This window comes from Neofelis nebulosa, chromosome 1, assembly GCF_028018385.1.
Source record: "Neofelis nebulosa isolate mNeoNeb1 chromosome 1, mNeoNeb1.pri, whole genome shotgun sequence".
Taxonomy (NCBI): Eukaryota; Metazoa; Chordata; class Mammalia; order Carnivora; family Felidae; genus Neofelis; species Neofelis nebulosa.
In genome coordinates, this window is record NC_080782.1 from 161588419 (window position 1) to 161602830 (window position 14412).

The window sequence follows — 14412 nt, forward strand, 5'->3', positions numbered from 1 at the left end:
AGGCACTTGTCCCGCCACAACAGCACTGTCTCTCGGCAGGTGTGACAGCACGGAGAAGCTGAGGGCCCTTCTGCCGAGGCTGGAGCAGGAACTGAAGGACACGGCAAAGTTTAAGGATTTTTATCAGTTTACCTTCACCTTTGCTAAGAACCCTGGGCAGAAGGGTTTAGGTGAGTATAAAATCCAGATTCGTAAGAAGCCACATCTTCATGAGACTAAAAGTGGGCAGGACCTGCCAGGTGACAGTCCTGCTGCGACAGGGTCCCTGTTCCTGCCTTGGTGCCTTCTGACCACTGGGCGTGCCACAGCCATGCGGGCCACCTGGTACCACCTGCACTTGCGCTCAGCCCCTAGTCAGTCGCCACTTCCGGCCTTAAATATTTAAACTCCAAAACGTAAAGTAACTTGCAAATGCTCCGCATTCTGTCATACTAATAACAGTTGACTAATGGGTTAGAGAAGTCAGCAATTGATACCGACAATCAGAATGTTTGTATCAGCCAGGTGTGTGGTCCAGCAGATGGTATTGTGGGGACCGGCCAGGGGACATTAATCCTGTCCTGGTCTGGAGATTTAAAGTTACCTTACTTGAAAACAATTCTGACGTGCTTTGGGTTACATCTTAGTGTTTATTTCAGAGTTATATAGTTTTGCTATAATATAAATTTGTTTGGAAAATTCTTAACTTTTTAGTGTGAGTTTGGTTTCTCTGAGGGTTTTATTCTGCTTATTTTCATTTCTTTTTCCCCCTAAATGCTATATAATTTATTTGTTTAATGTAACAGACATGTTTAGTTCAGTAAAATGTTTTACAAGTTTAGAGGGGGACTGACATGGTCTTTAGGGATTAAACAAGAATATGTTTCAAAGAAGAGTTCTTACACTTAAAAAGCAATATTATAAAATAACCAATTTTAGGAAGGAAACCAAAATGGGCTTGAAAATTCACAGATAGAAAAATCCACTGCAAACAATTGATTTCGGGGCCTGATTTCACCTGTGCATGTCTGTAGGTGTGTGAGCAGTGAACATTCTTCTCCCCTCTGTCTCTTACTCCTCTTGGCAGGTCAAATGCAGGCGCAGAGTGAGGCGCTGGACTCTCCCATGGCGGGTGGGATGGTTCAGGGGCTGGGCTCTCCCATGGCAGGGGGTGGGGGCGGGTGGGGGCTGGGCCCTCCTGACCCAGAAGAGGGGTGTGTGGGGGCTGGTCTCTCCCATGGTGGGGAGAGGTGCAGGGACTGGGCTCTCCTATAGGGGGTGTCAGGGCCTGGGCCCTCCTGTCCCAGAGGAGGGGAGGGTGCAGGGGCTGGGCTCTCCCATGGTGGGGGGAGGTGCAGGGACCGGGCTCTCCCATAGGGGGTGTCAGGGGATGGGCCTTCCCATGGGGGGGGTGTGGGGGCTGGGCTCTACCATGGAGGGTGTCTGGGGCTGGGCCCTCCTGTCCCAGAGGAGGGGGGGGTGCGGGGGCTGGGCTCTCCCATGGAGGGGACGTGCAGGGACTGGGCTCTCCCATAGGGAGGTGCGGGGGCTGGGCCTTTCTGTCCTGGAAGAGGGGGTTGCGGGGGCTGGGCCCCTCCCATGGGAGGGGGGTACAGGGGCTGGGTTCTCCCATGGGAGGGTGTCAGGGACTGGGCCCTCCTATCTCAGAGCAGGGGGTGGGGACCATCTTTCATAAGCACTATGCTTGTTCCCATGGCAGAGATGGTTTTCTTCTTTTTACTTGTTTTTCTCCAGTGCTGTAGTTGTTCACTTTTACTCTTGGTACCTTGCACTGTGATGAGTCTCTCATCAGATTCCCTCTGTCTCCAGGCTAGTTGGCCTTGTGAATGGCTTTCTCACCCTGTGTGCCACCTCGAGGATCATGCTCCTGCCACCCTGGGAGCTGAGAAAGGGCCTCCGTGTGAGCCCCGTTCAGGAGCTCACTTGAACAGTTCTGCCAAAACTTTGGGAAGGTGGCAGTGGGAGAGCCGCCAGGAAAATTAAGGATGTATTTTCTCCTGTTCCAGGAAATGGGTGAGCAGACAGGCCTGCCGTTGGGTAAAGGGGCAGCAGCGAGCCACCTCTGGCAGTGGAGGCTTTGCGCGGTCCCCACCTTGTCGTGCATCGGAGAGCCAGGGCCATGGGAAGAAAGATGGCCTGCCATTGGTGAGGGATCCTGCCGCCTAAGCAGGAGCTGGTTAGGGACAGTGGAGCATGGGCAGTGGAAGAGCGAGTGGACGCCAGGCCTGCTGGGTTGTGTCTGTCCTCACCCCCTTGAAGGGACCAGCCCGTGCTTGGTCAACCGACTGAGGGAAGGAGGAGCCGGGTGGCCTCCACTACCGCCTGAACCTCCCTGGGCATTGGGAGCATTTTGAGCACATCAGGCTGTGATTGCCGGCCAGGTGCTGCCTCTCCTGGAGACAAGCTTCCCGGGTGTCCCCACAGGGGTGCCAGGAGGTGAGATTGAGATACTGGCAGTGGGACCCCGGCTGCATTAGAATTTAGGGTGATTCTGGTCATGTTGGTGCAGAGTGGAGAGCTGCGCTCGTGGTGTTTTGTTCCCGGGAAAATCAGAGTGCTTACAGCATTGCTGACTGGTGAGGGGTAGAGTGCGGTGCTGGGACAGCTGGTCATGGACACGCCAGTGCCTCCCCCTGCTCCCCCATTGCCCCCTATCCAGACATCTAGGTGCAAGCCCGGCCTCCTCACCCAGTGTGGCTTCTGCCGTAGGCGGCTGCTCTTATGTTTTATCTCATGACCAGAAAGAAAGGTGGAAACTAGCGTTTATTAAGCACCTGTCGTGTGGCAGACAGGTGCTTTCATCTGCCCACGCGTAGTCTTGCCCACGTTTTGTAAACAGGGAAACAGGCTGAGGGATGGAGTGCATGTCAGTGGTGTGCGGACAGGCCACGATGGCAGGTTTAGGGCCCCTCCTCTCCTGTGCCCTGCGTTCACACATCCTGGCGGACTGCCTGACATGGGTGGAGATCACTCCCAGGGACCCGAGTGGTGAAGGTCGGACAAGCCTCGAAGGATCAAGTCCGTCTTGGCTCCACTGTCCCCTCCTGGTTGCCGTGCTTGCCTCTGCCCTGCCCTGTTCTGTGACCTGCATGCTCTCAGGACACTTGGGACCCACCTTCACATGGGCCCTGGGCCCAGGAGCTCCCCAGTGGACCCACATCGTAAAGTTTGTGTCGTTCAGTCTCAATATTCTTGTTTCATACTGTATGAACAAGATTTTGCTGTGTGAGCAAAATCTATCACAATTTGCAAACTCCTAAAATATTCAGTTCTGTTTTTGCACAAATGCTTTCACCTCGTTTTTTTTAATTAAAAAAATGTTTTTAATGTTTATTCATTTTTGAGAGGGAGAGAGAGAGCGCGCAAGTGGGGTTGGGGCAGAGAGAGAGGGAGACACAGAATCGGAAGCAGGCTACAGGCTCTGAGCTGTCAGCACAGAGCCCAACGCGGGGCTCAAACTCACTAACTGTGAGATCATGACCTGAGCCGAAGTTGGATGCTGAACCGACTGAGCCACCCAGGCGCCCCTCATTTTTTATTTTTTATTTATTTTCAGATTTGTGAACTACAGTGTCAGTTTTATTTATTTATTTTTATGTTTATTTATTTTGATAGAGCGAGCATGAGCAGGAGAGGGGCAGAGAGAGACACAGAATCCCAAGCAGGGTCTACACTGTCAGCTCAGCACCCAACATAGGGCTCAATCTCACGAACCATGAGATCATATATAACCTGAGCTGAAGTCAAGAGTCAGACGCTTAACTGACTGAGCCACCAGGTGCCCCCCTTCACCTCATTTTTTTAAAAGTACCAAATGTTGACCAAAATCATGGTGATTCCTCACGTAGGATTGCTTCCTCTGGTTGGTGCCATATGTCAAGTGACGTGCCCCATCAGTGGCTCCTGTGTGTGGACAAGAAAAGCTCTCTTGCTCTCAGGAGGCTGCCATGGCATGCCCTGGAGATGTGGGACCTGGTGGTCAGGCCCACCAGACTCTAAGGCTTGAGTGTCACCTTAGGTGGGACATGGTCTGACTTTGGTAAAGGTCACTGTAACGGGTGGTGGGTCAGAGCATCGTCTTGCCTTGTGTGTGGTGCCGTCTTGATGACATCAGCCCTTGGATTTTGCTCTCTCTGTGACACAGTAGATGAGTTCACCTCCTCACCCCCTGCCTCGCACCCTCTGTGGGACTAGCACCTGACCACACTTTCAACCTCGGCTCTATTTTTGTCTGATCTATTGCAGCGCACAGACGTTTTTGTTTCAGGAATGACAAATACCTGGAGGAATGCCACCCTAACTGCCGTTTCCCCTGCGGCGGGGTTAGTGGCTGCCAGGGGAGGCAGCGTGGCGCAGAAGGGCGGCTTCTGAGGCGTGCAGTGACCCTCGGGGACAAGCCTGTGGGAGGGCAAGGGTGCCAGCCTCTCGTTTACTTCACGGTATAAGTGGTGTTATTACTTTAATTCTGTTAAGACAACTAAGAAAAATGTGTAAAACATCATTAGCTCCGTGACACCCCATAAGGTGGCAGGTCAAGTGCGTCATGGCACACAGAGCCGCTGGACCACACATGGTGACGTGAAGGTCCCGGCCTTCAGGGAGACCGTCACTGTTGAGGGCTGTCTTGGATCAGACGGCGCCTCTGGCTGTCCTCTGTTTGGGACGCCAGCTGCGGTCCCTGCAGCTCACTGCCCACCTCCATCAACCCGACGGCGATGTGGGGTGTCGCTCCAACTCCATCATTTCGTTCCACGTGTTATGTGGAATAATCCTAGGAGGTGGTGCCTCAGCAGCCAGCGGTGTGGTCCAGCTCCGGTGGGGTGAACACTTGTTTCTGTGCCTTTATCAGATGTCAGGAGAGCGCACCGTCCCCCTACCATCCTTTGAAAAGGGCCCATTAGCGTTTATTTCTTTCATATCATTGTGAACTCATGGGTTGAATCACATGTGAAGGGTCCAGTGGACTGCAGTTCTGACCCGTTTTGAAGCTCAGGGATAATCGCCCTGCCTGTGGCCAGGGAATTCTCTTCTGGTCGGCACCCACATCCCTTTGATGTGACCCAGGAATGTTTAGCTGTTGCCTGCCTGTCTGCCAGGACAGGCTGCTGGAAGCCGCATGTTACCAGCCCCAGACCTGGGACCCAACACTCGTCCAGGGAGCCCTGGTTTCTGGTCCTGGAGAAAGCCGTTTCAGGATCATGATCCAGTCAGTAGCAGTGCTCATTCATACCGATTCAGCCACTGTTTCTAGATTGTTCAGAAACACAGCTTCATGCTAGTGGTTCTCAAATTCCAGACTACAGATCTTCAGTGTTCTGTAAGACAATGGTGTTTCCTCTCTTGTGGCAGCAGTAAGAGTCCTGGGAATTTCTGGGAAGGTTCTGTGCTGTGTGGGAACAGCAGCCTGCGTGTGTGCCCAACACTCTACTGGGTACCGCTGGACGGGAAGCAGGGTGGCCTCCCTCCCTGTGGGTCCACAGGGAGGTCCCACCCTGTGTGCTGGAGTGAGCAGGTCTTCTGGGCAGAAGGTCTTAACTGTGCCCTCCCGCTTTCTTCTGGCCTCAAATTGTTGAATCAGTGTCTGAGGATCGTCCTGCCTCGGACACCCTCCAGATTCCTTTCCTTTCTCTACAGCCCAGTGATTGTTACTGGCGATGCCTGGGCGCTGGCCTCTGGGACCAGTGCTCCAGGCATGCTCTCCCCCAAATCAAGTCTGTCTTGGGGGAAAGAGCTCATCAGCATCTATGGCCTCTGCCCCGTCCTGTGATCCCCCTTCCTCCGCCCAAGGGGACTTAGGTCCCAGGTGATTCTTCTCTTGATCTAAGAGCCGCCTTCCCTGTCCACCTCTAGCACTGAGTTAGGCTTGACCTCAAGTCCTTGCAATGCACGGTCTGCAGACCAGCAACTTGGTGTCACTTGGGAGCTTGTCAGGACTGCGGATTCTCAGATTGTTCCCCAGACCCACTTTATAGCAAAGTACCTTAAAACTCAGTGGCTTCAGGCAACAGTCACTGTATATTCTTCACGATCCTTGGTGTCTGGGATTTAGGCAGGGCTCAGCCAGCCCCTCTTTTGTTCCAGCTTGACCTGTTTCCTGCCTTCGCAGGAGTGGAACCGGGTGGGGGCGCAGAGGTGGTGGGATGCTGCCTGCGTTGGGTTTGGGGGTACCTGGCCATAGTGTGGGGCAGGGGCGCTATGGGGGTGGGGCAGGGGTGGGGCACTGCTCTCCTCCAGCCCACTTCCTTCTGCCGGAAGTCCACACCCAAGTGCACTTGTAATTCCAAGTGGTTTCCAGGATGTTGTCAATTAGAGTCTAAGTCCCCGATTAAAGTTTAAAAAGGTCTTTCTTGGGGCGCCTGGGTGGCGCAGTCGGTTAAGCGTCCGACTTCAGCCAGGTCACGATCTCGCGGTCCGTGAGTTCGAGCCCCGCGTCAGGCTCTGGGCTGATGGCTCGGAGCCTGGAGCCTGTTTCCGATTCTGTGTCTCCCTCTCTCTCTGCCCCTCCCCCGTTCATGCTATGTCTCTCTCTGTCCCAAAAATAAATAAAAAACGTTGAAAAAAAAATTAAAAAAAAAAAAAAAGTCTTTCTTTCTCCATGAATATTCCAGAGACTCGTGTTTTGGAGGCTGTTTGCAGTAGGAAGCCTGTGTGTGTGTGTGTGTGTGTGTGTGTGTGTGTGTGTGTGTGTCCGTGTGTCCGTCCTTCCTGGAGGTTTGCTGCAGGACCCAGTGACAGCCTCATGAGGACATGAGCCTGTGCAGGCCATTCAGTGCAGTCCTCTCGTTTTACCAGGGTTTTGAGGGCTTAAAAAATAATAAAGCCAGATGAATAATTTTATGCCTATGTACTCAAAGCGGAACAATTGATGTTCCAGTTTCCAGAGTGTCTTACGTGTTGTCTTCAGAAGGATTAAATATAAATTAAAGAGGTTGATAGAGGTGCTCTATAGTTCTGAGAAAAAGTGTGGATACCAGTCAAAAAGGTTGATCAAGAAAAGAGAGATTTATTCTTTGTTTTCTTCAAGTTTGTGTCTATTTATGTGTATGTGTTAGAATTGTGTGGGTTGTTTTATGTTCTGTTAGCCTGTCCTTACCTGATGGTCACTCTAATAAAGAAGGTAATTAAAGTTATTTGACTTTTTGTTTTCATGTAAGAAGCTTAGGATAGAGTCTGGAATCAGTTGGCTTTGAGAAATCTTGATTTTTGAGGAAGTAAAGTTTCACGATAATTAGCTAATTTTTATATCTGCACCCAAAGCCTTCTTTGACAGAAGGGACATTTTCATTATGTAAATCTAAATCAGAAACAAATTTTAAAGAGTAACCATTTCCTCTAAACATTTTCTTGCTCAGGAAAGAAGACTTCTCAGAGGTTAGTGGGAAGCAGTAGCTGTCATAATCTTCTCACGGCTGCTGGGGTCACTCTTGTCCTTGCTTCCAGCTCTACGTTCTGTCATTTTGAGGTTTTCTAGTGTTGTTATTTTGCAAGTGGATCCGATTAGGGTGATAGTAAACATTTTTACATACATAACACTGAATATGAATATGTGTTCCTTCACTTTTGGTCACGAATGTGTGAATCAGGAACTTTTAAGAAAGGTTTCCAGGACCAGACTAAGATAGGACCCAGGTTAAATGTCTGCCATACGACGTTACTTCTCTTTCCTCCCCAGGTTCACCCCCATTTCTCAATGTGGGACCTGTCTCACCATTGAGCTGAGTTGAGGGCAGATCTCAGTTAACGCTCTTCCTAAGTCACAAGGATGTAGACTTAGTAAGACAGGCCGCTTGTGTCAGTGTTAGAGCGCAGGCGCTGCGAGGGTTAGCGAGCCGTCCACGTGGGCAGTCCTCGAAGCTTCCTGCCCGGCTCTTTCTGAGTAAGACTCCAGGGTATTTAGGACTGAATGTCTGTAACGGCCTGTTAACACAGGGAATGTAGGCGTTTTATTTAAATTTGGTGCTACTTGTACCTTGCTTTGCTTATCCAGTTTTAGTAATGTTCTTTCCTAGAAATCTCAAGTCACAGCACTACTTTTTTAAAAGTTTTGTTTATTTACGTAATCATTGAAGTAATTTAAGATCTCACGATCTTGAGATCAGAAGTCGCAGGCTCTGCTGACTGAGCCAGCCAGGCCCCCCTACAGCTCTACCTTAATCACTTTTGTCCAAATAGGACCAACTAAGATTTAGATGAAAATTTTCTGAAAAGTGGTTGTTTGGGCATTTTACATTTAAAAGAATCTGTTACCTTAAACATTTATTTGCCTGCTTTTCACATGAGTTTATCCTGACATACATACATAAACGTGTAATTAGGAAATCGTTCTATTCTAACTGTTCTTTTATTTTCTGAGTGGTGAGCACTTGGGATTAAAGCACACCATTAAAAGCTGTCAATTTTAACAAGGAAACTCAGCTCAGCCTCTCAGTTTACTTGCTGGATCCAGCATACAAGGAGAAATAGATAGTAAACTTAGAGCAAGCAGAGAATGAATCCTCATTTCAGAAATTCTGGCTTAGGATGGTATTCTCATGCAGTCCTACAGCTCCGTGGTGCTGTTCTGTAAGACCTCATCCTGCACCCGAGCCCTGCAGAGTACGTAGGTCTGTGTAGAAGCTTCAGGACACGACTACACAACCGCTGCCTTCCGGGCCCGGAAAATGGAGGACACGGGCTGTGATCAGCAGCCGGCCTAGGCGGGGAATGTATGCGTGTCAATGGAAGCACCCTCCCTGGGCTGCTGTGTCCTGACTGCACCCTGAGAAATTTGGAGGGGTCCCGGCCGTCTCGTGTGGCTTCCCTCTGAGCTGGACTCTTCCCGCCCACTGGGAAAACACTGCCTCCCTTCCATCAAGACTGGTTGTTTAACTTGCAGTTCAGCATGTTCTGACACTACCTGATGTGCGAGAACAGTATCCAGGTTGCATCAGTGAGGTTTGAAGAAAGCCTGGTATATACAGAAATGGGAGTCTTACAGACTGATGTTAATTAAGGGACAGTTGTGTACGTTGTCTGAATAACAAGGCACAGACCACTTAAAGAGATTTCCCCCAAGTTAGAAGATTAGATCATTCACAATATCAGGAATGTTCTGTAAGGGGTGGGCCTCGTCTTACTCTTCAGTAAGAGTGCTGAGTTTTACTAAGTGATTACCAGTGCGCTAAGAAGTGGTCACATTTTGTGCAGTGGAAAAAGAAATTGGGATTTATTAACTGTTCTTTCTCTCTTTTTGCCAGATTTAGAAATGGCTGTTGCATACTGGAATTTAGTGTTATCTGGAAGGTTTAAATTTTTAGATCTTTGGAACAGCTTTTTATTGGTAAGTGTCCTTCTGCTTCTTACTGTGTGTGCCCAGTGTGAGGGGTCAGCACATTGTGTGGCCGCCTGTGTTATCTGACCGGGGGGTTCTGTACCGTGGCTGCCAGGCAGTTGGCGAGCGGCCGCGGGCTTCACCACCGCGAGGAACGGGCAGGGCTACCCAAGGCTGGATTCAGAAGGGCTCCCGGCAGCCCCACGGGACTCTCAGGCTGGGGTTTCAGATGACTCGCAGGCCTCCTCTTGTCTGCAGAACTCCAACTACCTGGCTCTAGGCTTCCCGAAGCAGCAGCGACACATGTCCTGTGAGCTCATACAGGCTCCAGACTGCGGGTTGTATCCTGTTGTCCAGCTTGTCCACAGTCTGCTACGCTTTAAGATGTGGTTTATGATGCTAACTGAGCAGGAAAAAGGAGGGTTTCGCTGGGCTTCCCTCAGGAGAGTCTCTGACCTGGAGGGGCCTCCTCGGTAGGGGAGCCCCCGGCCTGGGGGAAGGGAGAGAGGCGTCGCTGTTTGAAGCGTGTGGAGCACCAGGGTCCCCTCCAGAGCAGACAGTCACGTGATGGCAACGTGCCCACATCTCCCGCGTGGACTCCTCTGCGAATGTGTGAGGCCTGGCTGAGGACCGTCTTCCCGCTGGGGGCCGTGTGTGGGGTCCTCCTCGAAGCAGCATGGGGAAGCCGATGTGCAGGTTCACAGCCTGCGTCACGTTTAGTCCACTCCGCCACTCACTAGTTTTGTGGCCAGTGCCCTCGAGTGCAGGCGTTCCCCAGGGACCCTGCTCATGTGCCCAGAGACGGCACTGTGGGGACAGCAGCACGTTGGGGACGAGCACAGAGCCCTAGGCCTGAGAGCGGACAAAAGCCCAGACTCTCAGTGTGGACGAAGGCTCCCACAGCACAGTGGAAACCGGTTAATTGAGGCCGGGACGACAGGCGGGGTATGCAAGGAAGGCCGCAGAAGTCCACATGTGGTTGGGTGGCTTCTGGGTCATCTGTGAATATACTCGCCTCTGCCACACGAGTGCAGAGGCGGATGTGGGTGTGGAGCTCTATGCCCGAAGGGGGGGGGGGGGGCGGGGGGAGGGGGCGGAGCCAGCGCCCCTCCGCCCGCTGAGAGTCACAGCACAGATGCGTGTTGTCCACGCGTGTGGCGTACCTGAAATCTGAAAAATGGCCCATCCCACTGCAGGACCCACCTGGCGTGCAGAGAAGTACATGTATCTGTGTGCCACAGGCCAGGTGTCCCGCACCATATGCCAATCGGCTGGGCGTTAGGTGGAGCTTTAAAGCATTGCCCTTGTATTGGAGTGAAACAGATTATAATCTCTATTTTAAATGTTTATTCTGTTTTTAAACAAATCTGCTTTTGTGTATTTGCACATTGGCATCACGTAGCTCCTACCATACCCAGAACACTGTCATTACTTCTGACCACGTGTGATGGTGCCGGTTCCCCATCGCGGTGTGTGCTGAAGTAACGAGGCCGCTGGGATGCCCAAGGGTCACGTCTGTTTCTTAAGTCTGGTGGGTTTTTTTCTCTCGTGTATTAGGAACATCACAAAAGATCAATCCCAAGGGACACTTGGAACCTTCTGCTAGATTTTGGAAATATGATTGCAGATGATATGTCTAACTATGACGAAGAAGGTACGGGAAGTTGTAGTGCTTCAGATGATGTCCAGAAATGCTGATGTGCAGACTGCTGGGGGCAGGATGGTGGTGACCTTCTCCAGCTGCCTCTGGGCCCCGCCCCTCAGTGCAGTGGGGGTGGTGGTGATGACAGTATTACCCTCTTTTTATGTCTTGTCAACCACACGAGAAAAATAGGGCTTCGTATTTAGTTTAATTTAGGAGGACAACCCCCTAAACAAACTAAAGCATTTCAAAAGTGGATGTGCAGAGAGCCCTGCGGCAGAGCCGTGGGAACAAACAGGCTTGGAAGCCGCTCTTCCAGGTATGTAATCCTGGGTGGCGCCTCAGGCTAGGCATTCTACCATGTGAAGATTCCAGCTGGTATAACATGATCACATATTCATGGTCCCCACCCTGAGATGTTTGAGGACAGCCAGTCAGGGAGCATTTGTGTGCCCGCCACTATGGGCACTGTGCCGCTTTAGGGAAGGACACAGTCTCAGCCTGCCCACTGCATGCTCCCTCAGCGCCCAGCTTGGAGGCGACCGCTCTGGGGCACCTGTGGCGTTGCATGTCTGTGTGCATCCCCAGCACTCAGCACAGAGAGGGCATTTAATAAACGTGAATAGTTGACCATAGACAGAAGCCCAGGGAGTGTGGCTGCGGTAGCGAGACGTGGCTGGTCTGCAGAGGAGGGGCCGGCAGCTTACAGTGAGTGTGTTCCTGGCCAGCGGGGTTGGGGTGGTCCGGGCTACCTGGGGGTGGTGGGGAGGCTGGGCCTGGAGAGGGAACCGGCCCAGGGAGAAAAGGGTACAGTGTTTTGCAGGGCAGGTGGAAGGCCCTGTGCCTGGTCCCGACTGCCTGGAACAGGGGCCCAGGCCTTGCAGCTGGCCGGCCCCAAGTGCCTGGTCGCTAGAGGCCACGTCCGCACAGGAGCACCAGTGCTGGCCTGGGGTCTGGCTACAGCAAGAGGAATGGATCTCACCGGCAATCCCTCCAGAGAGATGGGCTGTGAGACGACTCACTTGAGCTCCTGAAACACAAATATTGACTGCAGAAAGAATGCTCTGGATATAAAAATACTGCTTTAGACTGGTTTTTAAAGATCTGTGTTTGCTTTCCTGTAGGAGCGTGGCCTGTTCTGATAGATGATTTTGTAGAATATGCACGGCCAGTCGTGACGGGTGGTAAGCGCCGCCCTTTCTAGGCAGAGAGTGAAGCTGCACGGACACCGAAAGCAAGTGCCTCCTCCCAGGAGCCCTGGCGCCCTCCTGACCTCCCCCTGCACACAGAAAGGGCTGAGTGGACACGTAAGGAGCTCCTCAGAAGACGCTGCTTCAGGATGTCTGGGGATGGTCCTGTGGCTGCTGCTTTAGGAAATTTCTGCATGATTTTTATCATATTTGTGAAAAAGTCACCCAGAGCCTGTTTGCAGATCTGCAGAGTGTGCGGTTGAATCGGCGGCTCCCGTGAAGGCGCATGAACACACGGCTCGCACAGATCCCGCTGAGCCACGTTGTAATCCTACCTGTGAAACAGTGTCTGTGCCCTTGGTGGGACGCTGTATTTCTCTGCAGGCCAAAGCTAGTAGGAATGTGTCCTAAAAAGGATCTGGACACAGATCCTAACACTTTTTAAACTTACTGCCGGGAAATCAAGACTTCTGTTTTCTGAATTATCAAGCATCTGGATTTATTGGGTCTGTTTTTATTTTAATTTCCCGTAGATGTTCATGTGAACGTGCTTTCACGGTTCCTGACATGCCGCAGTCTGCATGGTGACAGCACCCATCACCATGGGATTCCAGGGACATTTTATCATGTACTGTTTACAAGTCAGCTGGTCTGTCCTGTCCAGTGTCATTTGAATGAGCTTCCGAAAAAGTTTTGTACAGTATGCTTTAGAAAAAAAAAAAAAGTATTTTATTACGTTTAAAAAGACATTTTTCCCTGAAAAGTGTTTCTTTTATGAGCAATGGATTATAGATTCAGAAATGGAGTGAGTTTGTTCCCTCTGGCCCTCTGTGTGGTTGCGCACATTCGGAAGCTACAGTACACACCGTTACCCGAGACGCCCAGACGGGAAGGCCCCGTCTCATTTACGTCTGCAGTGTGTGACCGTCGCATTACCATCTGTGAGAGGAGGCCGTCCGGCGAGGCATGGACTCTGCCGTGTTGTCTGATGGTGGAGCCTGTGACGTTACCTGTTCCTCCTGTTGGGAAAGCTCCTGTGTGTTCTAAAAATCACTGTGCAGACCCTGCGTTATATTTGAAAAGATCTTCACGTCCCAAGTGTGCCTACTACCCTGTCTGCAATCCCATTTATGAGACAGATAAACTGGGGTCACTTCACAGGAGAGGAAGTTCACAGTGGACTTTCCGTGAATGGGCAGTGTGCCTAAAATGTGTAGTTTGATGTGACTTTCAAAATTGGGATTCAGCATTTCAGGAAGCTTCTGTGCCCATGGGAGGTGTTCGTGTGCTTGCCATGTGTGAACTGTTTATACTTCCAAAGAGGAGTCATTCAGAGAGGCCGCAGGCTGTCCGGGTGGGAAAGGGGGCTTGAGGCCTGCAGGCCAGAGTCTGGGCTGGGTTGGGCCCTACACATATGCACGACTGAGTCCCGCGGTGTCTCCTGGGCCTGTACTTCCCCATCTGCCACAGGGTCAACAGGCCCGTCTCTGCCTGCCAGCCTGTGGTTCTAAGAGAGCATATCAACAGCTTTAAAGCATCCTTCGAGGCTTCGCAGATTCTTGCCGTGTAAGTGTTCACGGAGGAGGCTGTAGGTCTGCAACACCTTGTTCTTAAGATTCGAAGTTGTGGGAGTGGGGGGGCTTCTGTGCACTTGGTCATCAGTAAATAACGGAACATTAGTGGCCGGACAAAGGCTCTTCAAGATTGCGGTTTCTTCTATTCTATTTATTTAAAGCACGCGTGCCATGAAAAGTGCTAAGAGCTTTGGAAATGTTGAAATAAAATATGTTCTCTGGTGTGGCAGTGGTGGTGCACTTGTAACTCTATTCTCGATTGCTCAGATGCTGCTGGATGCCACGGGACCAGCGGGAAAACGGCCCCTCTGGGGACATCCCACCCATGTTCAGCCTGCCTGCTCACGTAGATGGCCGCACCCCAATACACAAAGCTTGGCCATTTAGTTTCCTTTTCGTGACCGCATAATGCATTAAATAAATATGGTTGTTTGTGTGTGAAGAGTTGTAGCTCTCTTGTAACCGACAGAATCTCCCTGAGCTGCTGGGAATCCTGTGGGAGGACACATGGACATGCAAACCAGGAATATACAGAGAATACACGAGACCCCCAAATAGAACAGGCTGAATAAAGACGTGTTACCTGTGTCTCCCGGAGTAGACATGACCCCATCTCCATCTTGGGGATATATTCACGTCACTGCTTCACTTGAACTTTGTGCACGTCGTCCAAGTACAACACTCCAGGCCACATGG

General features: G+C 51.2%; 1 protein-coding gene across 3 annotated transcripts in view; it reads left to right on the plus strand.

Moving 5' to 3' along the window:
• Positions 1-13945, plus strand: part of DCUN1D2 (defective in cullin neddylation 1 domain containing 2) — a 31831-nt gene extending 17886 nt beyond the window's left edge. For 2 of the 3 annotated variants that reach the window (XM_058741896.1, XM_058741904.1), the window contains exons 4-7: positions 40-170; positions 9237-9319; positions 10868-10964; positions 12077-13945. In XM_058741896.1, the coding sequence (XP_058597879.1) occupies positions 40-170; positions 9237-9319; positions 10868-10964; positions 12077-12156 (391 nt within the window). In that variant the 3' untranslated portion in view covers positions 12157-13945. The remainder of the gene's footprint in view (positions 1-39; positions 171-9236; positions 9320-10867; positions 10965-12076) is intronic. The other variant, XM_058741915.1, reaches the window with a different exon arrangement.
• Positions 13946-14412: the final 467 nt, after the last annotated feature.